This window comes from Onychostoma macrolepis, chromosome 23 (genome assembly GCF_012432095.1).
Source record: "Onychostoma macrolepis isolate SWU-2019 chromosome 23, ASM1243209v1, whole genome shotgun sequence".
Taxonomy (NCBI): Eukaryota; Metazoa; Chordata; class Actinopteri; order Cypriniformes; family Cyprinidae; genus Onychostoma; species Onychostoma macrolepis.
In genome coordinates, this window is record NC_081177.1 from 2,173,718 (window position 1) to 2,199,994 (window position 26,277).

The window sequence follows — 26,277 nt, forward strand, 5'->3', positions numbered from 1 at the left end:
GTGTGTGTGTCTGAGTGAGTGAGTGTGTCTGTGAGTAGGCCTGTCACGATAAAAACTTTTTGTTGTGCGATATATTGCCCCATAAATAATTGCGATAAGCGATATTATTGTCATTTTAAGACCATTTTATGCCACTGAATATATAATCATAATATAACCGCATAATAATGCAAGAAGGCTTACACACTTTCAAATGACAACAAACTTTTATTTCTTAAGAACATTTAGATAATGGAAATTAAGTATCAAAATATTAGTTACCTTAAAACTTGAATAAATAGTAAAGTAAATGCACAAAGTACTTGTATGGTGATTTTTTTTTTTTTTTTTTCCCCATCTACAAATTTTTCCTTGACCTTCTTTTCTCTGTAAATTAAGGGTGCACGCTATTACTGAAAAACACAATCACTACTTGGCAGTCAGATCTCTGTATGCACAAAATGCACAGAATCCTAAACAAGGCCATATCTGCAGATGAATTTGAACTAGCACCTCATGGCTACACCACATTATGTATGAGAAGCTGCAAAAGACACAGGTCCAAGTGGAATGCAAAAAACATGGTAACAGTAAATATAATGGTCAATATATTGCATCACCAAAAATGATTGAGGTCATGTACATATATTGTGCGAGAAGTCGATATATTGATTATTGCGACAGGCCTAGGTGTGTGTGTGTGTGTGTGTGTGAGTGTGAGTGAGTGTGAGTGAGTGTGAGTGAGTGTGAGTGAGTGTGAGTGAGTGTGAGTGAGTGTGAGTGAGTGTGAGTGAGTGTGAGTGAGTGTGAGTGAGTGTGAGTGAGTGTGAGTGAGTGTGAGTGAGTGAGTGAGTGTGAGTGAGTGTGAGAGAGTGTGAGAGAGTGTGAGAGAGTGTGAGAGAGTGTGAGAGAGTGTGAGAGAGTGAGAGAGTGTGAGAGAGTGTGAGAGAGTGTGAGAGAGTGTGAGAGAGTGAGAGAGTGTGAGAGAGTGTGAGAGTGTGAGAGTGTGAGTGAGTGTGTGAGTGTGTCAGTGAGCGTGTCAGTGAGCGTGTGAGTCAGTGTGTGAGCGTGCGTGTCAGTGTGTGAGCGTGCGTGTCAGTGTGTGAGCGTGCGTGTCAGTGTGTGAGAGTGTGTGAGTGAGTGTGTGAGAGTGCGTGTGAGTGCGTGAGAGTGCGTGTGAGTGCGTGAGAGAGTGCGTGAGAGTGCGTGAGAGAGTGCGTGAGAGTGCGTGTGAGTGCGTGTGAGAGTGCGTGTGAGTGTGTGAGTGTCAGTGAGCGTGTGAGTCAGTGTGTGAGCGTGCGTGTCAGTGTGTGAGCGTGCGTGTCAGTGTGTGTGCGTGCGAGTCAGTGTGCGTGTCAGTGTGTGAGTGTCAGTGAGCGTGTCAGTGAGCGTGTGTGTGAGCGAGCGTGTGAGTCAGTGTGCGTGTCAGTGTGTGAGTGTGTCAGTGAGCGTGTGTGTGAGCGAGCGTGTGAGCGAGCGTGCGTGTGAATCAGTGTGCGTGTCAGTGTGTGAGTGTGTCAGTGAGCGTGTGTGTGAGCGAGCGTGTGAGCCAGCGTGCGTGTCAGTGTGTGAGTGTGTCAGTGAGTGTGTGTGTGTGTCAGTGTGTGAGTGTGAGTGTGTGTGTGTGAGTGTGTCTGTGTGTGTGTTTAAAGTGGATGACTGCAGCATCAGGAGTGATTGTATCTCTGTTACTCCAGACGCTGATGTGTTGCTGTTGGGAGTTTCTCTGGCGTTTTATATTATTAAACTGTTGGCATGGTTTGCGTAAGCCGATCTGCAGCGCGAGAACATTCCCGCTCGTGACCTTTGACACACATCATAAACCTCCAGCAGTCACTGGTGTGTGACGAAGATGCCAAACGATCGGAGACGTCTTGTGCTTTTTACAGGAGTTTTGATTTGGTTTGCAGTGTAGGGCTGCAAGTTTAATGAAAATAAAACTGAAATTGCATTATGGCTTATTAAATCACAAAGCCTGTGTTCTATTTCATCTTCTTGCAGTTGAATCTTTTGAAATCACAATAAATGCGCATACAGGAATCGAGAAGCAGAATCGAAATTTACCTCATGATTTTAGTCATACGTGATAAATACCAAATAGCCTACGTTATAGCTTGACTACAAGTTTAAAAAACAACACTACAGTTGTTATAATCGAGGAAACTAAACTTACCATCATGAAATGTCTACACAGGTGATAATGCCAAAAAGAAAGAGAAACATCAGATAATAGGCACATTTTATTCAAGACATTACTATATGACATCAACATGCATTTATCATTCTTACAATCACCGCCAGAATGTCCTTCACCGCATGATGAATTTAAATTGGGTTCTATTATTTTTCCTCAACAGTTCTCCACACAAAACGAAATTCATTTCAAACACAAATTTGATTAAGAGCAGAGTGGAAATTATTAGCAGCACATGTTTTCTGTTAGTTTAAGCACAAACTAAGAAAAGTAAAACCAAACTTTAATGTGGCAATAATTAAGACCAAACGGAAAACGGTGTGTGTTTGAATTGAATTGAAATTGAATGCGATTGTCATGCACATCTCGTCAGTGAAGCCGGTTCTGTGATTAGTAGTAAATCTCCATCACATGCTTTCAGAAGGAGCAGCGTTTACTACACAGAACCGTAGTTCACTGACGAGCTACGCAAAAAAATGCGCAGATGATATAATCGCGTGATTATGCAATCGAAGAAATTGTTCGCAATAATGACAGCTGTTTGCGTAGCTTCCCAGTGAACTACGGCTCCGTGTAGTAAATGCTAATCCATCTGAAAGCACGTGAAAATACCACATTTAATAACATGTTTTTACTCCAAACTCGCTTCATGACGTCAGTCGAGTGTTTGAAATAAATCCTTCTGTGAGATGATGTGGCTTCTTCTTACACAGAATAAGACACGCAACATATTTCATAGTATTCTAAGCAGTGATAAAGGCATTGCATTATTACATACTTTATTATAATGAAAATTATAAGATGAACTCAGATGAACCATATATTGTCGTAGTCGTGTGTTTATTAGTCATGTCGAATCAATGAAAGCAGTTAAATATTCTGTTTACTCAGCTAGCGCTATAATTCCTGTGTTTCTTCTGTGGGGCGTATTTGGAGTTTCTCCGGCATTCGGGTGAAGATTTACTACTGATCACAGAACCGTGCTTCACTGAGAGATGCGTACGACGATCGTGCAGCCCTAGTGTTTATGGTGCATGTCGGCGATGTTGTCTTGGCTTGGGTAGACAATATTATCGGATATTGTGGATTTTTTTTTTTTTTTTGTAAAAAAATTTTTTTTTTTTTTAAGGCGATTATCGGTAAGATATTTTTGACTCTTCACATATGAAGTGTTTATTTGCAAAAACACCTTTTTTTTTTTTTTACATTTTCAAAAATCATGTTTTTTAATGTTATGTTTTATTGTGTTAGTTATCTGTATTTTTAGTGTTTTTTTAACCTAATCAGAATAACTCATCTGCAGTTTGATTGAGATTAATCGGAATGCACAATGAAAACACATGATTTTTGAAAATTGTTAAAAACGGAGTTATCTGTTTTTGCAAATGAACTCTTCATGTATTTAGCACGTTTACCATATGCTTTGGCCGAGATGATCTGCATGCGTCTGCAGGGTCTGTGCGGTGAATAATTTACAGGTTGTTGCGTAACGCCGCTGAAGGAGCTGGAATCTGCTCTTATCTCAAGTATGTAAGGCCAGACTGGTGGTTTTTGAGTGGTTTTGGTGTTTACACGCGGAGTTTGACTGCCTCGATAAGATCTGAGACGGTTTCTGAGCTCAGCGTTGTGAATAGTGCTCACAATCCAGTTTGAGTTGTAAATTTACAGCATTTTTACATGCTCAAACTTGCATTTACATTGTGTTACGGTCATATCAGAATGATTTCTGAAGATCATGTGACACTGAAGACTGGAGTAATGATGCTGGAAATTCAGCTTTGATCACAGCAATAAACGACAGTTTAACAGATATTCACACAGAAAACAGCTGTTTTAAATAATAAAATATTATTTCAAAATTTGATTAATTAAATAATATTTTATATAAAATATTTATATAAATATGATTTAGATGTTTTAAAATTTAAATAATATTTCAACAATTTTTACAGTAACTTTGATCTAAATAAATGACATAATAATATAAATTAAAAAAGAAAATGTTGTTGTTTTGGAGCTGTTTTCAGCTGAAACGAGGCCGAGTGGTTTTTCCATCTGCTCTCGTCTCAGTTGGAGCGGAGGCTGTGAATGAATCTCGTTCCAGTTTTCTCACACCTCTAATGAATCGTGTTGGATCTGGTTTCCCGCTGGACTTTCCTGCTCTTGGAACGGATCTAGACCTCACAGAGAGCTGCTCTGGCCGCCAGAGTCTGATTGCTGTTTTTGGTGATAACGATGAATCAAACACTGATATTTAGTGGTGAAACAGGTGAAACCAGAGCCGTATCTGGAGACAAGTACCACATAAATATTAAGTCTTTTCACTTCTTTTATTTATTTGTTTTTTAAATCTCATTTGGTTTTATTGTAGATCATATTATTTTATTTATATTTCCTATTCTATTTTTTTCTTATTTTATATCATCTTGTATTGAAAGTACTATTAGATTAAAACTTTTTTTATTTTTCTTATTTTATTTTGTTTGATCTTTTCATTTTATTTTTTTGAATTGTAGTTTTTCTTTATCTTATATTATCTTATTTATTTTTATATTATCTTTCAATCTTTCAATTGTATTTTTGATCTGATTTCATTTTGTTCATACCTTTTCTACTAGTTTATATAATTTTATTATTCTTGTAATATGTATTGAAAATACTGGCAGTTCTAAAATAAATGTTATTTTTCTTATTGTATTTTGTTTCATACTTTGTCTTCTATTTGATATTTTTTTAATATTATTTAATGCAATGAAAATACTGGAAAATAAGTACTTTTTTTCTTATTTTGTTTCAATTTTATTTCATTTTAATATATTAAAACTATATTATTTTATAGTACTATGTTTTTCTGTTTAATACAGTGTTCTCGACTGAGTCAGGCTTTTAAACCTGAGCTGGTTTTAATAGACCTCTACACCAGATGTTTCTGAGATGTGCGGCTGTGTGATTTTATCCTGTCGTGGTATTTGGACAGACTCAGATGCTGCTCTGTGGCTACAGGAGTGAAGTTGTAGGGAAACTAGGCGTCTGTCTGACGCTCTGATGTTACCTGCACAGGTGAGCATCGGATCCGGACTGATAGTTCCTCTGAGATGCTGAGCTTGAGTCGGACTGAAGCAGTTTTCATTCAATCCTGAGCTCTTATGTAATTCACAGAAGCTGTTTGCACACTTAAAGTCAACACGAGGGCAATATTGACTCTGTCTCGACTCTAACTTGACTATTTACTCAGTTCAGGCTTAATTCATGTTTCTGCTCACAAGCAATTTGTCCGAGTCTCAATATTTGTAGTCCACAAGGTTTAGTGCAAACTAGATTAATAAACCCATCTGACCTCTGCTCTAGTTTGGTTATTTGGTGCAGATTTATATTATTTTATTTTTATTTTTTTATCTTGTTTTAGTTTATATTAAGTATACGTGGTGTGTGTGTGTATATGTGTGTATATATATATATATATATATGGAAAAGGTGAGAGGAATAAATAATAAATTATTTTGAAGTGAAGTACTGATTTCATTCCAGCTTCACTTTTTTCATAATGTTTGTGCAGAATTAATTCATATATACATTTTTAGTTAAACATTCATGTAGCAATGAAGTAAACATTGTTTTTTTTAGGTAATTTAAGTAAAGTTTGATTTTCAGTGTTATTCTTCTTTCTCTCTGCACCACGTGGAAAGATGTCACGTTTGTTTTTTATTTTATTAGCATTTCTGTCAAACCACAGGTGAATTGCATTATTACAGTAGTATTGCAGTTGCATTAGTACAGTCTTTATTTTGTGTAATATTTTTATATTAGTACTATTAATGTTTTTCCCCGAAATATATATTTTGATCTTATATTAGTTCATTATTTCTTACTGTGTTGTTATTTATATTGTCCTATAGTTTTTCTTATTTTATTATATAAATATAGACACACATTTTATACACGTATACTCTATATATATATATCTCTCTCTCTCTCTATATATATATATATATATATATATATATATATATGAATGAATGAATGATCTTGTATTTTTATTTTTAATTTAATCTTTAAATCATTGGTCTAAAACTTTTTTTAAATTTATTTTTCTTAATTTTACTTTCTAGAATCTTGTTTTTTATTGAAAATACTGTTTTCATTTTTTGTTTAATATTTGTTTTAAAATAGTGTTTATTTTATTCTGTATAATTTGTTATAATAATAATAATAATTTTGGCTAAACAGATATTTAAAAAATGTGTTTTAAATTGTCATTGCAATTTTTATTTAAAAAAAAAAAAAAAAAAACTAGCTAAAAAAAAAAAAAAAGAAAAGAAAAGAAAAATAATTCCCCATATTGTGCAACCCCACTTGCTTTGATATGTAATGCGCTGCAGGGACACTCAGAGATATTTGGGTGTGTCTGTGCTCTGTCTGCTGTACGCTCATGTTGTTCTGGGCTATTTTTATTTTCTGGCGTACAGTGCGTTCCCTCACCTGGGTTAAAGTTGACGTGACGTCCGCTCTCCACCGAACACATGCTGTTGGTTTGATTTTGGCCTGCGGTGTTTGTGAAAGCTCGTCTGTTGTTTTCTGTAATCAGGTTTGGTAGCGTGCCGAACATCTGTGCCGCTTGTAACCGTGTTTGTGCAGGTCGTCGTCCTTGACTTGTTCAGCGTTTGATATCTGAAGCCGGATTTGAATTAGCAAACATGCATACTGCTCCTGTTATTTCTGCTAAATAGTGTGCTATTCTGAGAATTTCTCCCTAGCAGGCCGCGCCTCTCCATTAGAAGCCACACCCCTCATATGTTACATCATTGGCTTAATTCAGAGTAGAGTGCTAGAATTTAAGCTAAATAAGTAAATAAAAAGTTCCATGTTATAAAACGGAGAGTTCCGGTCCTTGATTCTGATTGGTTGAGCCACGTTTGAAGCTGTTGTAAATTACTCTACAAATATACACCTTTGTTTACAGTTGTGTGTTGCTATATATATATACAGTGAGGAAAATAAGTATTTGAACACCCTGCTATTTTGCAAGTTCTCCTACTTAGAAATCATGGAGGGGTCTGAAATTGTCATCGTGAGGTGCATGTCCACTGTGAGAGACATAATCTAAAAAAAAATCCAGAAATCACAATGTATGATTTTTAACTATTTATTTGTATGATACAGCTGCAAATAAGTATTTGAACACCTGAGAAAATCAATGTTAATATTTGGTACAGTAGCCTTTGTTTGCAGTTACAGAGGTCAAACGTTTCCTGTAGTTTTTCACCAGGTTTGCACACACTGCAGGAGGGATTTTGGCCCACCTCCACACAGATCTTCTCTAGATCAGTCAGGTTTCTGGCCTGTCGCTGAGAAACACGGAGTTTGAGCTCCTCCAAAGATTCTCTATTGGGTTTAGGTCTGGAGACTGGCTAGGCCACGCCAGAACCTTGATATGCTTCTTACAGAGCCACTCCTTGGTTATCCTGGCTGTGTGCTTGGTCATTGTCATGTTGGAAGACCCAGCCTCGACCCATCTTCAATGCTCTAACTGAGGGAAGGAGGTTGTTCCCCAAAATCTCGCAATACATGGCCCCGGTCATCCTCTCCTTAATACAGTGCAGTCGCCCTGTCCCATGTGCAGAAAAACACCCCAAAGCATGATGCTACCACCCCATGCTTCACAGTAGGGATGGTGTTCTTGGGATGGTACTCATCATTCTTCTTCCTCCAAACACGTTTAGTGGAATTATGACCAAAAGTTCTATTTTGGTCTCATCTGACCACATGACTTTCTCCCATGACTCCTCTGGATCATCCAAATGGTCATTGGCAAACTTAAGTCGGGCTGGACATGTGCTGGTTTAAGCAGGGGAACCTTCCGTGCCATGCATGATTTCAAACCATGACGTCTTAGTGTATTACCAACAGTAACCTTGGAAGCGGTGGTCCCAGCTCTTTTCAGGTCATTGACCAGCTCCTCCCGTGTAGTTCTGGGCTGATTTCTCACCTTTCTTAGGATCATTGAGACCCCACGAGGTGAGATCTTGCATGGAGCCCCAGTCCGAGGGAGATTGACAGTCATGTTTAGCTTCTTCCATTTTCTAATGATTGCTCCAACAGTGGACCTTTTTCACCAAGCTGCTTGGCAATTTCCCCGTAGCCCTTTCCAGCCTTGTGGAGGTGTACAATTTTGTCTCTAGTGTCTTTGGACAGCTCTTTGGTCTTGGCCATGTTAGTAGTTGGATTCTTACTGATTGTATGGGGTGGACAGGTGTGTTTATGCAGCTAACGACCTCAAACAGGTGCATCTAATTTAGGATAATAAATGCATGGCTTAAAGTAGTCCTGCCGGGGGCCGGATTTCCGGCTTGAGGGCAGGTCCGGCCTCCGGCGCAGACAAAATGTATTTATCAGGCTGCAAATTACAGTCGGAGGCACTTTCGGCGCAGACGCGCTTGGAAAAAACGAGCGCGTCGCTTCCATTATGAGCGCGCATACCGCGCGGCTACATTTGAAATAACGAACTTGAGCGCGCAAATGATGCGATATGTGAACAGGCACTAATCTGACTTGAATAACATACCGGTCCCCTTCAACCTATCACCTTGATTCAAGAGTCAGCGCGCACAGCTGTCACAGCCAATGGGAGCATGATATTAGGTTGTCTTAGCCAATTGCTAGAGAGGAGGGCGGGTTTTATGTTCTCTAACCTAATACAAATTTCTATTTAAGTTGGCAAAGTTTTCTGTTTTGGTAAAAGCACCTAAGAATGTTTGCTTATTTCAGAGTGAGCAATGTTGAGTGCACTTTATGCTGTTTGCACATTACAAAGAAACCAATGGTAAATGCACTTTATGTCATTAACATGTTTCAAAGCTAGCAATTCAATAAATTTTGGCACAAACATTCATGTTATGTTATTTTCTTGACACAGTACTGCAGTACTGCAAAAGTTTCAATTATTTTGGCACAATAGTTGTTAATGCGTTGAAAATATGACTGTGCTGTTGCTCATAGAATTGGTTAATAGAAAAAACTGGCTTGGTAAAAGTCCTGGTTGAGCCACAGAAAGTTCAGGCTCAGGATTTTTTTTCACTTTAAGCCCTGTAAATGGAGTGGAGGTGGACATTTTAAAGGCAGACTAACAGGTCTTTGAGGGTCAGAATTCTAGCTGATAGACAGGTGTTCAAATACTTATTTGCAGCTGTATCATACAAATAAATAGTTAAAAAATCATACATTGTGATTTCTGGATTTTTTTTTTTAGATTATGTCTCTCACAGTGGACATGCACCTACGATGACAATTTCAGACCCCTCCATGATTTCTAAGTGGGAGAACTTGCAAAATAGCAGGGTGTTCAAATACTTATTTTCCTCACTGTATGTATATGTATATGTATATATATATAATTAATTATTTAAAGAAAAAATCTCTGGATTATGATATTTCTTAATAAATGGGTTTTATTTTGGGCTGTTTGTCTTACAAGCCTTGTGTAGTTTATTCTGAGATTGCCATGAAAATAGCCATGATGCAGGCATGGTGTTAAAAAGTGAATGGATAGATAGATAGATACACAGACAGACGGATAGATAGTTATTGTTATAAGTTTTAAACAAGTCTGTATAGTTTTTGTGGTACATCAAGTCAAACTAAATTCAAATGAGAAATGAGAACTAAAACATATTCATATTCATGTTCTACTATTGTTAGTAGTTTATATATATATAAATATATATAAATTAGTGCTGTCAAATGATTAATCGCATACAAAATAAGTTTTTGTTTGCATAATGTGTTTGTTCTTTGTATATTTATTATGAATACATAAATACACATACATACAGTATATATTTTGAAAATATTTACATGTATTTACATGTCTATTTATATTCATAATTTATATTTTAAATAAATATATTTAATATATAAACAGCACATTTTTCTGAAATATATACATGCGTGTGTGTATTTTTATATTTATATTTATTTATATATATTTATATTTGTTATATATGTGTGTGTGTAATAAATATACACAGCACACATATATTATGTAAACAAAAACTTTTATTTTGGATGTGATTTAATCGTTTGACAGCACTTATTTATTTCAGGTAAAGAAATATTTTTCCATGCTTTTAATTTCAGCTTTAGTTAACTCTAATAACTCTGCTGGAGTCCATTTTCGAGGCCTGGATTCAGTCTGTGTTTTCTGCCTCCTGGAAATCTCTCCACTAAAGGAAGCTCATACTCCGTTTGTCACAGTGAGATGCTCAGAAGCGTCCTCAGAAGTGAGCGATGGCTCTTGCTGCTCAGGTAGTGAGTGTTTGTGCACATTCCTGCTGGGTCGTTTGGAGACGCCGCTAGTAATCCCCGGCGAGCGAGCGTTCAGCTCTGTCCTCGGCGCTGACCGTGTTCCTGCAGAGAGGCCCCGCCTGCAGCTCTTCTCTCCCTAAACGGGCCCCTCTGACGGGATTTAGGGCCCCCCGTTCCTCTGCATCTCCCGCCTGCCAGCTACGAGCCTTTTCTTTTCCTAGCGAGCGCTAAAACGAGGTCTAAAGTTCAGCGTCTCTGATGTGCAGATCTGGGTCGAGCCCAACATTTGGAAAGCGTTTCTTGTTGTTTTTTTTCTTCCCGGGGCAGAGCTGCAGTTTTTCTTCTTCGGTGGCGTGGGAGTCTGAATTCCAGCGGATTCTGGCCGGATCTGATCTGGGATCAGCATTGAGGCGTAACGCTGGTAAACGCTGCTGCGTTCGACTGTTAGCAGCAAACTTTCCAGAATGGTCAGTGCTGTATCTGATCCACAGCTGTTGTGTGATTCCAGAAGAGAACAGCTCATGCTGTACATGGCACACTTCGTCGTTGTAGTTTTCCAGTGTGCTGTATGTGGATTTGAACTTTTGCAAGCACTTGCTTTTCTTCATTAAAAATTAAGAAAGATTAAAACATAGTAACTTTGTGAATTAAAGATGAGTGTATTGAGATACTGAGAAATCTAAAAATACATTTTGTGAAATGTTTTTGCTCACTGAGGCTGCATTTATGCGATGAAAAGTGCAGTGAAATATTATTAGAAATTAAAACAGCTGTTTTCAATGTAAATATCTGTTAAACTGTAATTTATTTCTGTGATTTTCATCATCATTACTCCAGTCTTCAGTGTCGCACGATCTTCAGAAATCATTCTATACTGATTTGTTGCTTAATAAGTTTATGCATAATTATAGCATTATTATTTCACCATGCAAATTATTTTATTCGTTTTAATTGTTTATTTTCATATTATAAAAATATAATTTTCTTTTTAATGTAATTTTAATAAATAATAATAATTTTACAATGCACAAATTATATGAAAAATATATTAAATATTTACAATATAAAATATTTTTAGTTTTAATAATAATAAAGTAATGGTTGTATTATGTAAAATGTTATGTAGTCTTCATAATTATTTTTTATTATTATTTTTACAATGTACAACTGTTTTTTATTTTAATAATTATTTGTTATAAAATACTAATAAAAAGAATAATTATTTTTTATTATTATTTTTACAATGTACAACTGTTTTTTATTTTAATAATTATTTGTTATAAAATACTAATAAAAAGAATAATTATTTTTTATTATTATTTTTACAATGTACAACTGTTTTTTATTTTAATAATTATTTGTTATAAAATACTAATAAAAAGAATAATTATTTATAATTATTTTATTAATACATAATTATTAAATAATTAATTGAAATTAAATAGTAAATCAATGCAAATTATTTAATTTTAACAAGTTATTATTATTATTTATGCAATGGAACATTTTGTAGTTTAATTCTTGCATCCTGTAGATGTTTGTGAACTTCTCAGGGCTTTGAGACATACAAAATATATCTATAAAATTGTTTTCCTGTGATGCGAAGTTTGATAACATTGATAATAATGTTTAATTCATATATACACGGAAATGTTTGTTGAGCAGCAAATCAGCATATTAGAATGATTTCTGAAGGTCATGTGACACTGAAGACTGGAGTAATGATGCTGAAAATCACAGAAATAAATTACAGTTTAGCATATATTCACATAGAAAACAGATATTTTAAATCATAATAATATTTCACAATTTTACTACATATTTGATTAAATAAATTCAACCTGTGTGAGCTGGAGAGACCTCTTTGAGAAACATCTGAATTGCGCATATAAAAAGTCGGTGTGATGTTTGCGCTCAGTGATTCATCATCAGATCTGTACATCGAGCTGAAGAAGTTCAAAGCTTCATGCTGATCTGCGCTTATGAGTGTTTTGCATTTATAACCCATTTATAACACAATAGTGACTGTAAAAGTTTTTCATTTATAAAGCTCTAAAAACCTTACCGACTGACGTTTTAGTACACTTCCTGCAAATATGGAAAAAATAAAGGGTCTCAATTAAATATGTGCAGTTGCACATGATTAGTGCAAATTGTCACATGACCAGAGCAGTTTATTTCCTGTTTGCACCTTGAGATGATGATGGATGCTCCAAAAGCTCCAAAACGAAAGGCTAGTAAATTAACGCAAAGATTTTTGGTACACATTATCTTTAAGGTGTCTAGTATTAATATATGAATTCACATATATTTAGTTTTGTTGAGTGTGGTCATAGAGTGAGTAAACATGTTGATGGTCACAATAGTGACCGGTGGGATAATACAAATCAAATTGCAGTTGCTAGTTAAAATGACAATAAAATGTTGCAATGACAAAATATTGCACTAAATTTAAAAATTCAAATGTTACAAAAATTTACAATAATAATCAATGTAGCATTGATATGAAAATTTGATGTTATATTTTAAATGCGGTGATGGTTGAATTTTTTTTTGTCTTATCTCAGTGTTCTTATCAATGTTGCATAAGGTTTTTTTTAATGCATAATAGTAACCCTAGAATGTGATCAAACAGTTTAAAATAGCTGAGCTAAGATATATAACAATTTTTATGACTGCAGAAATATGTGATTTCAGTACTCGCCTTATCCCACCGGTCACTATTGACCTTATGCACGGTTACTTCCTGGTTGTAGATAAGCCAGCTCAGTCATTTCCGGTCAAGTGTACTGTGCCGTAAGAGGAGCGTCCTTTGCTCGGTTTCTCTACATAGTCCATTCACAATTAGGAGAAAACTTTTGTTAGTCTAAGATGACCAAACGTCCACATGTTCCGTTTCAGGAATGACAAAATGTGAATGTTAAATTTACGCGAGGGAATCCGTTAAATCATGCCACGAGCCATTGCTATGATTGACAGCAGCAACTGAATGAATTATCTGACGAGTCGATGTCAAAATAGAGCTGTGCATTCTGACTAAATTCAGACTTACAAAACTACAGGTCTGTGTTGGATAAGACTTAAACGATGTAGTTATTAAATTAAATCTAAACATTTCAAAATATTGAATGCATTATTTATGTTATACCAACTTATTTAATTTGTATTTGACTATATAGGTATTTAAATAATTCAACATTATAGGCTGTGACTTTGTGACTTCCTGCACTTGCTATACTTTATACTTCAGTACGTCAAAGTACTAAATTTGTTATAATATTTATTTTATAATAAATCAAAAGACGTGAAAAACTAAGTTGAAATGGCAGCTGCAGCCAATGAGTGATCCTCTACTGCCATCTCTTGGTTATAACGGCAGCAGTTCAAAGAGGGAGTGTGCTGGATGTGAGGGTCCAGAGTGATTTTGCCAGCCCTTTGCTCACTCTGGATGAGTACAGTTCTTGGAGAGCAGGGAGGGTTGTACCAATGATTCACTCAGCAGTCCGGACTACCCTCTGTAGTCTTCTGAGGTCAGATTTGGTAGCTGAGCTGAACCAGACAGTTACTGAAGTGCAGAGGACGGATTCAATGATGGCGGAGTAGAACTGTTTCAGCAGCTCCTGTGGCAGGTTGAACTTCCTCAGCTGCCGAAGGAAGTGCAGCCTCTGCTGCGCCTTTTTAACAATGGAGTCTATGTGAATGTCCCACTTCAGGTCCTGAGAACCTTAATGTGGTGCCCAGGAACCTTAATGACTCCGCTGCAGTCACAGTGCTGTTCATGATGGCGAGTGGGGTCCACGTGTTGAGCTCCAGGTTGTTAAGACTGCACCAGACAGCCAGCTCTTTAACCTCCTGTCTGTAAGCAGACTCATCACCGTCCTGAATGAGGCCGATCAGTGTGGTGTCATCTGCAAACTTTAGGAGCTTGACAGAGCGGTCTTTAGATGTGCAGTCATTGGTGTAGAGAGAGAAGAGCAGTGAGGAGAGGACATAACCCTGGGGGACACCAGTGCTGATCGTACGAGTGCTGGATGTGTATTTTCCCAGCCTCACTAGCTGCTGATCCACTGACAGACGGAGGTGGGCACGGAGAGCTGGAGGAAAGGAGGAGGTTTGGAATGATAGTGTTAAAGGCCGAGCTGAAGTCCACAAACGGGATCCTCACGTAAGTCCCTGGTCTGTCTAGATGTTGCAGAACATAATGCAGTCTCATGTTGACTGCATCGTCTACAGACCTGTTTGCTCTGTAGGCAAACTGAAGAGGATCCAGTAAGGGTTCAGTGATGTTCTTCAGCTGTGCCAGCACCGGTTTTCCAAAAGACTTCATGACCACAGACATTAGAGCCACGGGCCTGTAGTTATTTAGTCCTGTAATTTTGGATTTCTTTGGGATGGGGATGATGGTGGAGCGTTTGAAGCATGAAGGGACTTCGCACAGCTCCAGTGATCTGTTGAAGATCTGTGTGAAGATGGGATCCAGCTGGTCAGCACAGGATTTCAGACAGACTGGTGTAACACAATCTGGGCCTGGTGCTTTTTTCCTTTTCTGCTTCCGGAAGACCTGGCACTCATCGTCTTCGCTGATCTGAAGTGCAGGTGTGGGGGAGAGGGGGGTTGCTGGAGGTCTTAATGGTTGTGTGGAGAGGTGTTCAGAGCGTGTGTGGGGTGTTTTTTCAAACCTGCAGTTGGTTCTCCACAGTGCTGGGGGATGGTGTCTTGTAGTTGGTGATCTCTTTCAGACCTTTCCATGTTGATGCTGAGTCACTGGAAGTGAACTGAATCCTTATTTTTTTCAGCATAATTCCTCTTTGCCACTCTGATCTCCTTTTCCAGTGTGTATTTGGTCTGTTTATACAAAACTTCCTGTAAGAATCTTCTTTGTGTGTTACTAATGATGCATCATTTGGATATTTTCATGTCTGGGAAAAATTTGGGATTAAATGGGTTAAGATATCAGCCAATCATCAGAGAGCTCATTTGCATAAAGATATCTGGCAGGTACAGTTTTGTGAGAATGGAGAATGATGATGATCTTTCTTTCTTGGATGCGTGACGCTCCTCAGCTGATATATTTGTGTTTATGCCGAGCTTTCTCTCTTTCTCCTCGCTCTCGGAAGACACTTTTGTTTTGCTCAGACCACATTGTTAGAAACAACTGGTTGAAACTGGTTGTGAAACACCCAATATTCTGCGTCAGTATCATGAGATCTGGTTTATTCCTGAAGAACAGAAGTGAGACTTCATGAATTGTGATGAATGCAGAACAGCATTCACTCAAATGAACCTTTACACTCGGCAGTTTCTTCTCGTGATTATCGTGAGCACATGAAGTCATGAAATCTGACAGATTGAATTTCATGAAAATGGCTCATATTTTAAACTGTGACAATCTTAATCTGCATTTTGATTGAATGCAAAGCATGATCCTGATGTTACAACATTTTGCATGATGACAGTATTTTTTGTTTTGGTGAAGCACCATCTTCTGTACATTACACATTAGTTCAAAGCCAAAAATAGATGGATATAAAAGCCAAAATAAAGAAATAACTTCCAGTCATTTATACCTCATGGTATGATTTTTAGTTATAGCTGTTTTGAATTGGAGATTTTACTGGAAAATGTTCTTAATTGTCATCTTAATAAATACACACTGCAACTCTTTTCCCTTCTTTTAATTGCTTTTTATTTAAATTTTAATTATATGCATCTATAGTTATATATTTTTTGTAATTTTATTTTATGTATGTGTGTATATCAGTGTTGGGTGTAACGCGTTACTGTAATTAAATTACTTATCCACTGAAAAAGTAAATTAAGGGATTACAGTTCATTTTTAGGTAATTTAATTACAGTAACTTATAAAGTACTTGCTTCCACTCTCCGCACAAACTTGGATATAGGCTAGCACACATTAGCGCAGGTTTAACGTTTAAACCTTGTTATATACTATATTGAACTGTTTTAGTATATCTATAGATTTTATTTGTGATGATTTGAGAAGGCTAAATTGATCAAATAGGCTATGATCAGCTCACTGTATGCCGCTGGCCACTTGCTTGTTATACACAGTGTTGGGCACGTTACTTTAAAAAAGTAATTAGTTATAGTTACTAGTTACTTCTCACAAATAGTAACTGAGTTACATCATTATAAAATTAACTAATTACCAGGGAAAGTAACTATTGCGTTACTTTTTAAAAAATGTTCAAATGTCAAATAACTTTGAATGCCCCCAATATTAAATATGTTAAATTAATGAAATGGACACTAAAAAGAATAAATTATTATTATAAAACATTGTACATTAATCTACACTATGTATCTACTGACACTTAGTATCAGTCAGTCAAGCATTATAATATAATATTATGACAATTTAATATTATATGATGATAGTACTTTAGTAATTAGAATAACCAAGTATGAATGCATATTTGTCATCAATATAAAACGCCCTAAGGATTAATGAGCTGCTGGGTTCATGAATATTAATCACGTTGTCTGCGTTCGCTCGAATAGATTTGCTGAAATCAAAACAGGGAGGATAATAGGTGAGCGCCAGCCAATGAGATTGTCGTTTGCGCATTAGCTCCGCCCACCACCAGAGAAACCGGCAGTTCTTAAAAGCTGAAGAATTCCAAAGGAACTCCGTTATTTTGACAGGAAAATACAATAAAGAATATAGTTTACATGTAGCGCGTCAATTCTGCATGTTATGAAAGACTCTCTTGCTCTGTATCTTTCTTTGCGTGCGTGTCTGAGAGAAAGCGAGTTTATGGTACGTCAAATACAGCTACACTGCATCCATTCAGATGAACTGAAAAATTAATTCTAATAATATAATATAGTAACGCCACATTTTATTGTCAGTAACGGTAACGGCGTTGTAACGGGGGAAACAGTAATTAGTTTGATTACTCGTTACTGAAAAAAATAACGCCGTTAGTAAAGCTGTTTATTTATAACGCCGTTATTGCCATCACTGGTTATACATTATATAAAACTTATATTTAACGAACAAAAATACTCCAAACATTTTTCTAAATTAACCTAATTAAAAAAAAAAAAGAAACAAAATATAATAATTTTGCCATTACATACAAAAATGAACTATTTTAATAGCCGAAACAGTAGTATAAGCTGTTTTGGGAGAAGGGGGAAAAAAGACGGGCTCGGGTCGGTAATTCTGATAAGCTGTCGGACGCGGGCCGGGCCAGGGCCTAAATCTGAGGCCCGTGCAGAGCTCTACTCGCACTATCGCCAATTCCATCCGTGTTTTGACTTCAGTAAATCAGTTTTGGTGAATACAAACAAAGTGATTATTTTTCATGAGTCCAACATACCGCCGCGCAAGAGACGTGGTCAGTAAGACGTCTTTCACTATTGTAATGCTGTTAAATAGAGAAAAACATTTTATATTTAAGTAGGCTAACTAATAGCATAATTCTTAACCTTATTCTTGAAACACAAAATGACCAATAAAAAGGTGTCAAGCACCAAAAGCAGCCCATATAAATCCATAAGCTGTCTTTAATCGAAAAATACGCATTGTGTGTGTGTGTGTGTATACACGGTCACTCACCCAACGCAAATGCCCACACCTAGATAGATAAAAAAAAAAAAAATTCAAGATTCATCTAATTTTCATCATTTTTGAAAGAAGACCTGCTATGAGGAATTGACCTCATAAGAACAGCGCGATCTGACACGGCTTTATTCAGCAGAGAAGATCATTTCTGTAATTTATTCTTACCTACATTAGTTAACGTGTTATTTTTACATAAACCTGTATGGATTTTACTAGTTGGGCTTTTCCTGAACATCTTACCAAACTGAAATGTATTGTTTAACTTTTAAGCTTTTTTGTTATTCAGATATTTTGCAGAGTATTTATATTTGTTAACCAAAGAAGGTTAACATTTTTTATAAAAATGTTTTAGTATTAAAGTTGTGTTAAAGCTAAAAGGCTAAACTATTCTATGTTTGACTCAAATTGAAAGAATAAACAGTTTAATTTCTATTAAGGTTTATAGGGATTTTAAGATGTAGCCTAATTAGCGATTTGAATAATTTTAAGTAAATAAGTTAGTTTTCAGACAGAGTAATCAGTAAAGTAATTTAAATACAATATTGATGATGTAATTAGTAACTGTAATTAATTACTTTTTGAAAGTAACTTACCCAACACTAGTGTATATATGTGTATGTGTGTATAATATAATTATTTATTTTATTTCTATTTTTTTAATTATACATTTTTTTTTTTACTTTAGTGTTATGTTTTTAAATTATGTACAGTGTTATTAATTCTCATTTAAATAATCACACAATGCAAATAATTTTATCTTTTTCCCGCAATGTTTCCATGATAGGCCTATGTAAAATACTCTGTTTTACTTTGTTATATTTACATTTGATTCTATTTATCTATATTATATTTGTTTATCTTTTATGTGGGAAAATGTATTTGTCTGTCTGCGTGTGTGTGTGTGTGTGTGTGTGTGTTTTCTGAAATTAGATGTAAATGGAGTCAGCAATATAAATACACACACACACACACACACACACACGTATATGTATATATTGGTATATATGTGTGTGTGTTTTCCCACTATATTGTGATTTTAATCTATTACCTGAAAAAATGTACATTGATTTTAAGATTAACAGTGACCAATACGTCATGACCTTCACCATACAACACTGATGATAAAGACATTGTGCTGATTCTGATTATCATTTACCTGGAACAAAAAACAGCTGCACAGATGGATTTCTCTGGTGAATCTGGAGCAACTATGAACTGTAAGCGTCCACTGCTTTGGTTCTCCTGCTCTCACACACACACACACACACACACACGCGCGCGCGTCTGCTTGTTTGTGCATGCTGATGTGTATTCAGGTTTTGCTCTTCATCGCTGTTTGTCCTCTCGTTGTGCAAAACAAGCTGATCACTTCCAGGAACAACCTGCAGAATAACACACACATATTATTATTATCATAGCTGCTAGAAATGCTTTCAGCGTGAGTATTCATGGCAACCAGATCCGTTGCATGCTTTGTTTCTTTCCCTCTGCTCTCGGCGACCTTTGACCTCCAGATGCTCTTTTCATAATGGAACGCGCTTCTGTAACCGTATCTTCACTTGCTGAACATTCATTATTCCCGCAAACACAGGTGTGAATCCTGGTGTAATCCACACCATTAGTGACAGATGGGTGAGATAAAGTAATAGATCGGCCAAACATGAACATTTTCTGTAAATCTCTTCACCCTCAGCGCATCCGAGATCAGGATGAGTTTGTTTCTTCATCAGATTTGGAGAAATGTAGCATTACATCACTTGTTGACCAATGGAAGTGAATGGGTGCCGTCAGAATGAGAGTCCAAACAGCTGATAATAATCCACACCACTCCAGTCCATCAGTTAACATCTTGAGAAGACAAAAGCTGAGACAAATCCAGCATTAAGACTTTATTTATTTCTAACTAAAATATCCATAATAACGCTTCCTCCAGTGAAAAGCTGTTCTGGTGTGAATCAGGAGAGAAATCTGCAGAGATAAAGCACTGTTTACAAGCAAAAACAGCTCTAAACAAATATGTGACTGGATTTTGATGCGAGATTTCACTGGAGGAAGCGTTATTATGGATTATGGACTTGTATTTTAGTTAAAAACATCTTAATGCTGGATTTGTTTCATCTTTTGTCTTCTCCAGATGTTAACTGATGGACTGTGTATTACTTGTGGATTATTGTGATGTTTTATCAGCTGTTTGGACTCTCATTCTGACGGCACCCATTCACTGCAGAGCATCCATTGCTGAGACACTGATGCAGAGACACATTTCTACAAACCTGATGAAGAAACAAACTCATCCTGATCTGGATTTTGATTTTTGAGTGAACTATTCCTTTTAATCCATGCAAATCCCTTGGATGGAATAGAAAAGAGCGGGAATAGATTTGAGCTCATGTTTTTCAGTGGATAAAAGCAGCTGCTAAATGCATAAATGTAAGTGATTTATGTAAATGCGGTCGTGGGTTGATCGTATGCGCGGTGGTTTCTGACGCTCCTCTCGCTCTGTTTCAGTGATGGACCCCATGGCCGTGAGCACGTCCGCGACGGGTCAGGATGAGTTTGACCGCAACGCGCCGCGGATCTGCGGAGTGTGTGGAGACAAGGCCACCGGATTCCACTTCAACGCCATGACCTGCGAGGGCTGCAAGGGCTTCTTCAGGTAAACACCGTCATGATGTTAGACTTCTGCTTCAAATAAATGCTGCTCTTCTGAACTTTCTATTCATCTGTGAATCCTGAAAAATAAAATGCGTCACAGTTTCCACAAAAATATTGTGCAGCACAACTGTTTTCAACGTTGATAATAATCAGAAATGTTTCTTGAGCAGCAAATCAGCATATTAGAATGATTTCTGAAGATCATGTGACACTGAAGACTGGAGTAATGATGCTGAAAATCACAGAAATAAATTACAGTTTAACAGATATTCACATAGAAAACAGCTGTTTTAAATTGTAATAATATTTCATAATTTTACAGTTTTTACTGTATTATTGATTAAAACAATGCAGCTTTAGTGAGCAAAAAAGGTTTCAAAAACTTTGGACAACATTAAAAATGTTTTAATTATTACAAACTTTGACTAGTAGTGTGGAATATTGGAGGTTAAATTTATTTATATTACTAGTGTACAATAACAATAATAAAACTATTTAAAATATTACTAGTGTACAGTAACACTACTACTACGAATAAAACTATTCAAACTTTATTTTTTAAGCAATATCACACAATTTTTCTTCCTTGTTTTTATTTTAACAGTAAATAACAGTTACTTATATTGTTCAGCAAACTTTTATTTGCTTAGATTTAAAAATTAAATTAAGTTAAATTTAAATGTGTTATTGTTCATTTTATTAACACCATTTTTGAAATTGTACTAAATCATAAATCTTTAAGAAGACAATACAGAAATTTCATGTTTGGACAGTCCAAACATTTGACCAGAAGTATGTAAAATATTTCAGGTTAAATTTTATTAGTATTATAAAACAATTAATTAATATATTATTAAGCTTGTTCACTTATGCTGATTTTTCCCCCCCTAAAAATTCTAAAAATTTAAATGAATTTAAACCTTTGACCAGTAGTATAAAATATTTATTTATTTATTTATAATAATAATAATAATAATGATTATTATTATTATTATGCTCTGTCACTGATGCTGAAATGTTTGTCTCTAAAAATTGTGATTATCTCAAACCTTTGACCAGTAGTATAAATATTCCAAAGGTTAAATTTATTATTATTATTATTATTATTATTAGTAGTAGTAGTGAGCTCTATCAGCGATGTTGATATTTATTTTATTATTTATTTATTTTTTTGTTAAAAACATGCCAGCCTTTATGCTCTTTATTTCTCTCAGCGAGGACAGAAAACGGGCGTGTTTGTTCCCGCTCTGATCCCGGTGTTATTTTCATCCGTTAAATCCGCCCAAAGGTCAGTCGCTCAGGCGTGATCCGCGTCTGGTTCTGGAGAACCGCCGGTGTCTGCAGCTCGTTAGACGCTCGCTTTTATTACCCTGCTGAAAAATACCAGCTTATGTAACTAATGGGGTCGTTGTTTATGAGCGGGCTCATACGCAGTGACTGAGAGAACGGCTCGCCTCCCTATAGTCAGTGACGTCGCTGAAATAAAATGCCGTCTGAATGAGGGATGGGAAAGCGCTTTGTTTTCATTTGTTCTTGCAGTTTCTCGCTGATGTTCTCACTGATACTGTACCTTTAAGAGTCCTGTCTGCCCCTGACCTCTGTTCTTATTGGCTGAGTTCTTTATGGCGTGAATGTCGTTGTGATGTAAATGTGGGCGTCTGGTTTATTGGATGTGGAAAACACAGACGGAATTGTGGAATCCAGTCATAAACATGGAATTTACTGCATAATGCTGAACATGACTGAACCTGGTGAAATACGGAAGAATAAATCATCTGAGAAATTGAAATCAACAGAAAAAAATTATTCCTATTGTACAGCAGAGTTTACTTTCACTGTAACTTCAATGTTATTAATAATAAAATATAAAAATGATAAAATTAAGTTATTACAACTTTATTTTTTAAGGAATATTAGACATTTTTTTTCTTAAAGTCTAACTGTAAACCTCTATTGTGCAGCAAAGGAAGTGTTACATTTTTATTTGATGAAAATTATTCAAATTGAAAATTGTTGAAATGTATGTATTTTATGCCTTCATTTGATTACCGCCATTTTTGATAAGTTTGTATTAAATCATAAATTCAGAAAAATAAAAATAACAACACAGAATTTCTAAATAAACAAACAAACCGCAATCTATAGAGCCCTTATATTGTAAAGAATAATAAATCTATATTGTTAAGGTTTTATAAATTCATTGTTACTTATTAAATGTGATGTGATGCAGAAAAAAAAAAAATGGAATTTGAGAAAAAGATAAAACTGAAGGATCTGAACGGTCCCTCACTAACCATAGTTACCTCCAAAATACATCAGTGTTTATGAGGAGCACCGCAGTCATAAAAACATCAATAAGCCTGATAGAGATTGTGATGCTTTTGATGCACATCAACTCATATGAACTTATGATTTTACTGTGCCATTAGTGGTGTTTTGACAAATTATGTTTACTGGTTCATTCCTAATTGGTGACATACTGAGAATTAACAAATTTCTCTCTCTCTCTCTCTCTCTCTCTCTCTCTCTGTCAGACGCAGTATGAAGCGCAAGGCAAGCTTCACCTGCCCGTTCAATGGGAACTGCACCATCACCAAAGACAACCGGCGTCACTGCCAGGCCTGCCGTCTGAAGCGCTGCGTCGACATCGGCATGATGAAGGAATGTGAGTGTCACACGCCCTCAGAGTTGACCGCGGGTCAGAGGTCACACACGGGTCACGATGGCCCCTGCAGACTGAATGAACATCATCATATGAAAGAACCAACACACTGCTGTCAGACCAGAGACACACTCATCACGCCTGTCAACATCTCACACTGAATAAACCACATACTGACATACAGAAGAACATTTTATATCTATCTATGTATAATACACATACACATACACATATTTACTCATATTTAGTTATTTATATATACATTGATATCACAAACACGCACACACACACAGTTAGAATATATATAATTAGTTTATAAATATATATGCATCATTAAAATCATGTATAAAATTAAAAGTAATGTATTTAAAATATATACATACTTTATTTATATTTACATTTAGTCATTTAGCAGATGCTTTTATCCAAAGCGACTTACAAATGAGGACAATAGAAGCAATCAGAATCAACAAAAGAGCAACGATACGCAAGTGCTATGACAAGTCTCAGTTAGCTTAACACAGTACATGTAACACGTTTTTTTTTTTTTTTTAATTATATAATAAATAAAACGAAAACAGATAGAATTGAAAAATAAAAGCGCAAGCTAATGTTAGAGGCCTTTTTTGCTTTTGTTAACTGTATAATATATAAAATATTGTATAACTATATAATAAATAAAAGAAAACAAATAGATAGAATACAATAACATTAGAAAAGATATATATATATATATATATATATGTCCAACAAAAGAGAACATTATAACCTTTTTAGTCCACAACACCAATTAAATGCTTCCTTTTGTGATCTGAAGTAACTTCTTGTCACAGAATGAGGCAGAAAATATGTTCCATAGGCTACTAATACATCGATTGGCAATGGATTATAAATATACTTAATTATTATGAGAATACCAGAGATGGCTTGAATAACACGGATAAACTATACATTGTCATAGTTGAGTGTTTATTGTATTTGAGTAAACAAGATATAAACGTTTTGAATGATAAAACAGTTACATCCATAGCAATGCATTTGTCCATATTGGGGATTTCCTGGAGCTTCATGAGTTCTGCTACTTTTGTGACTGGATATGTGGATTTTTTGTGTGAGGGCGCCCTCTGGCATCCAGTATGAATAAAAGACATGTGTTTAGTGCTAATGGCCAATCCAATTATTAATTGGTAATTTTTATTTATTTTTTATTATTTTTAAGTATTGGTTCAGGCACCGTTTAGGCACCGGTACCGTTTTAAAAGTATTGATTTGGCACCGGTATCGAAAAAAAACCCAAACGATACCCAACCCTAGATGGAAGAGATGTGTTTTTAGCCGATTCTTGCAGATGGCTAAGGACTCAGCTGCTGGGATTAAGTCCAGGTCATTCCACCAGCAGGGAACATTTCATTTAAAAGTGAAAGTGATTTTGTGCCTCTTTGGGATGAACAATAATGTGACGTTCACTTGCAGAACACAAGCTTCTAGAGGCACATAAGTCTGAAGTAATGAATTTAGGTAAAGGGGTGCAGAGCCAGTGGTGGTTTTGTAGACAAACATTAATGCCTTGAATTGTATGCAAGCAGCTATTGGTAGTCAGTGCAAATTGATAAACAGAGGTGTGACGTGCATTCTTTTCGACTCATTAAACATTAATCTTGCTGCTGCATTCTGGATTAATTGTAAAGGTTTGATAGAACTGGCTGGAAGACCTGCCAAGAGAGCATTGCAATAGTCAAGTCTGGACAGAACAAGAGCCTGAACAAGGAGTTGTGAAGCATGCTCTGAAAGAAAGGGCCTGATCTTCTTGATGTTGAATAAAGCAAATCTGCAGGACTGGGCAGTTTTGGCAATGTGGTCTGAGAAAATCAGCTGATCATCAATCATAACTCCAAGATTTCTAGCTGTTTTTGAAGGAGTTATGGTTGATGAGCCTAACTGGAAGGTGAAATGGTGATGAAGTGATGGGTTTGCTGAAACTACAAGCAGTTCTGTCTTGGCAAGGTTGAGTTGAAGGTGATGGTCCTTCATCCAGCAAGAAATGTCTGTTAGACAAGCTGAGATGTGAGCAGCTATCGTCGGATCATCAGGATAGAATGAGAGAGAGAGTTTAGTGTCATCAGCATAGCAATGATATGAAAAGCCATGTTTCTGAATGACACAACCTAGTGATGCCATGTAGACGTAGACAGAGAAGAGAAGTGGTCCAAGAACTGAGCCCTGAGGCACACCAGTAGTTAACCCTCTGGGGTCTGAGGTCATTTTGGGGCCCTTGAGATGTTTTGACATGCCCTGATATTTGTGCTTATTTCAGCTACTTAAAACATACTATTGACCAACATGTAATTTTTTTTTTTGTATTCAGCACAAACTGTGCTACAATAACATATGACCAAGATGGATGTATATGTTTGCATTTTTTAGAAAAAAAATATTATGGGTGGTTAGTAAGTTTTGGGAAAAAAAATGTAGCTGAAATAAGGCTATAAAACCCATACTAAATAGTCCTGAACAAGACTTTTGAGTAATCAGTCTTGTAGGCTAGAATATTTACTTCAAAATTATGTGAAAATCATTCTGCTTACTCGTTCACAGAAAACAATATATTGATTTAAAATTTTCAAGACATGTTTTGTGGTCGAGGGTCTATATGCGAGGGAGTGGCAATGGCCATGAATATTAAGTGGGTCTCACCTGAGAGACAAAGGGCCCTCCCCTAATGGCCCATCAGTGTGACTGTGACTGTGAGGCAGGTAAGAGAGAATGCGAGGAGATTGAAAAAAAGGGTTTTTTAAATTATTTGTATTTTATTTACAACACAGTATAATTAAAACATACATAATGAAGGTCAAAGACACATTATTGTGCACACTGATCTAACCACAGAGATGTGAA

General features: G+C 36.0%; 1 protein-coding gene across 4 annotated transcripts in view; it reads left to right on the plus strand.

Moving 5' to 3' along the window:
• The window catches only part of vdra (vitamin D receptor a), a 69,484-nt gene that overhangs the window by 17,304 nt on the left and 25,903 nt on the right, over window positions 1–26,277 (plus strand). For 2 of the 4 annotated variants that reach the window (XM_058763829.1, XM_058763830.1), the window contains 2 exons: window positions 20,574–20,721; window positions 23,255–23,385. In XM_058763829.1, coding sequence (XP_058619812.1) covers window positions 20,574–20,721; window positions 23,255–23,385 — 279 coding nt within the window. Of the gene's footprint in view, window positions 1–10,189; window positions 10,942–19,225; window positions 19,283–20,573; window positions 20,722–23,254; window positions 23,386–26,277 lie in introns of those variants that run through there. The other 2 variants (XM_058763831.1, XM_058763828.1) reach the window with 2 other exon arrangements.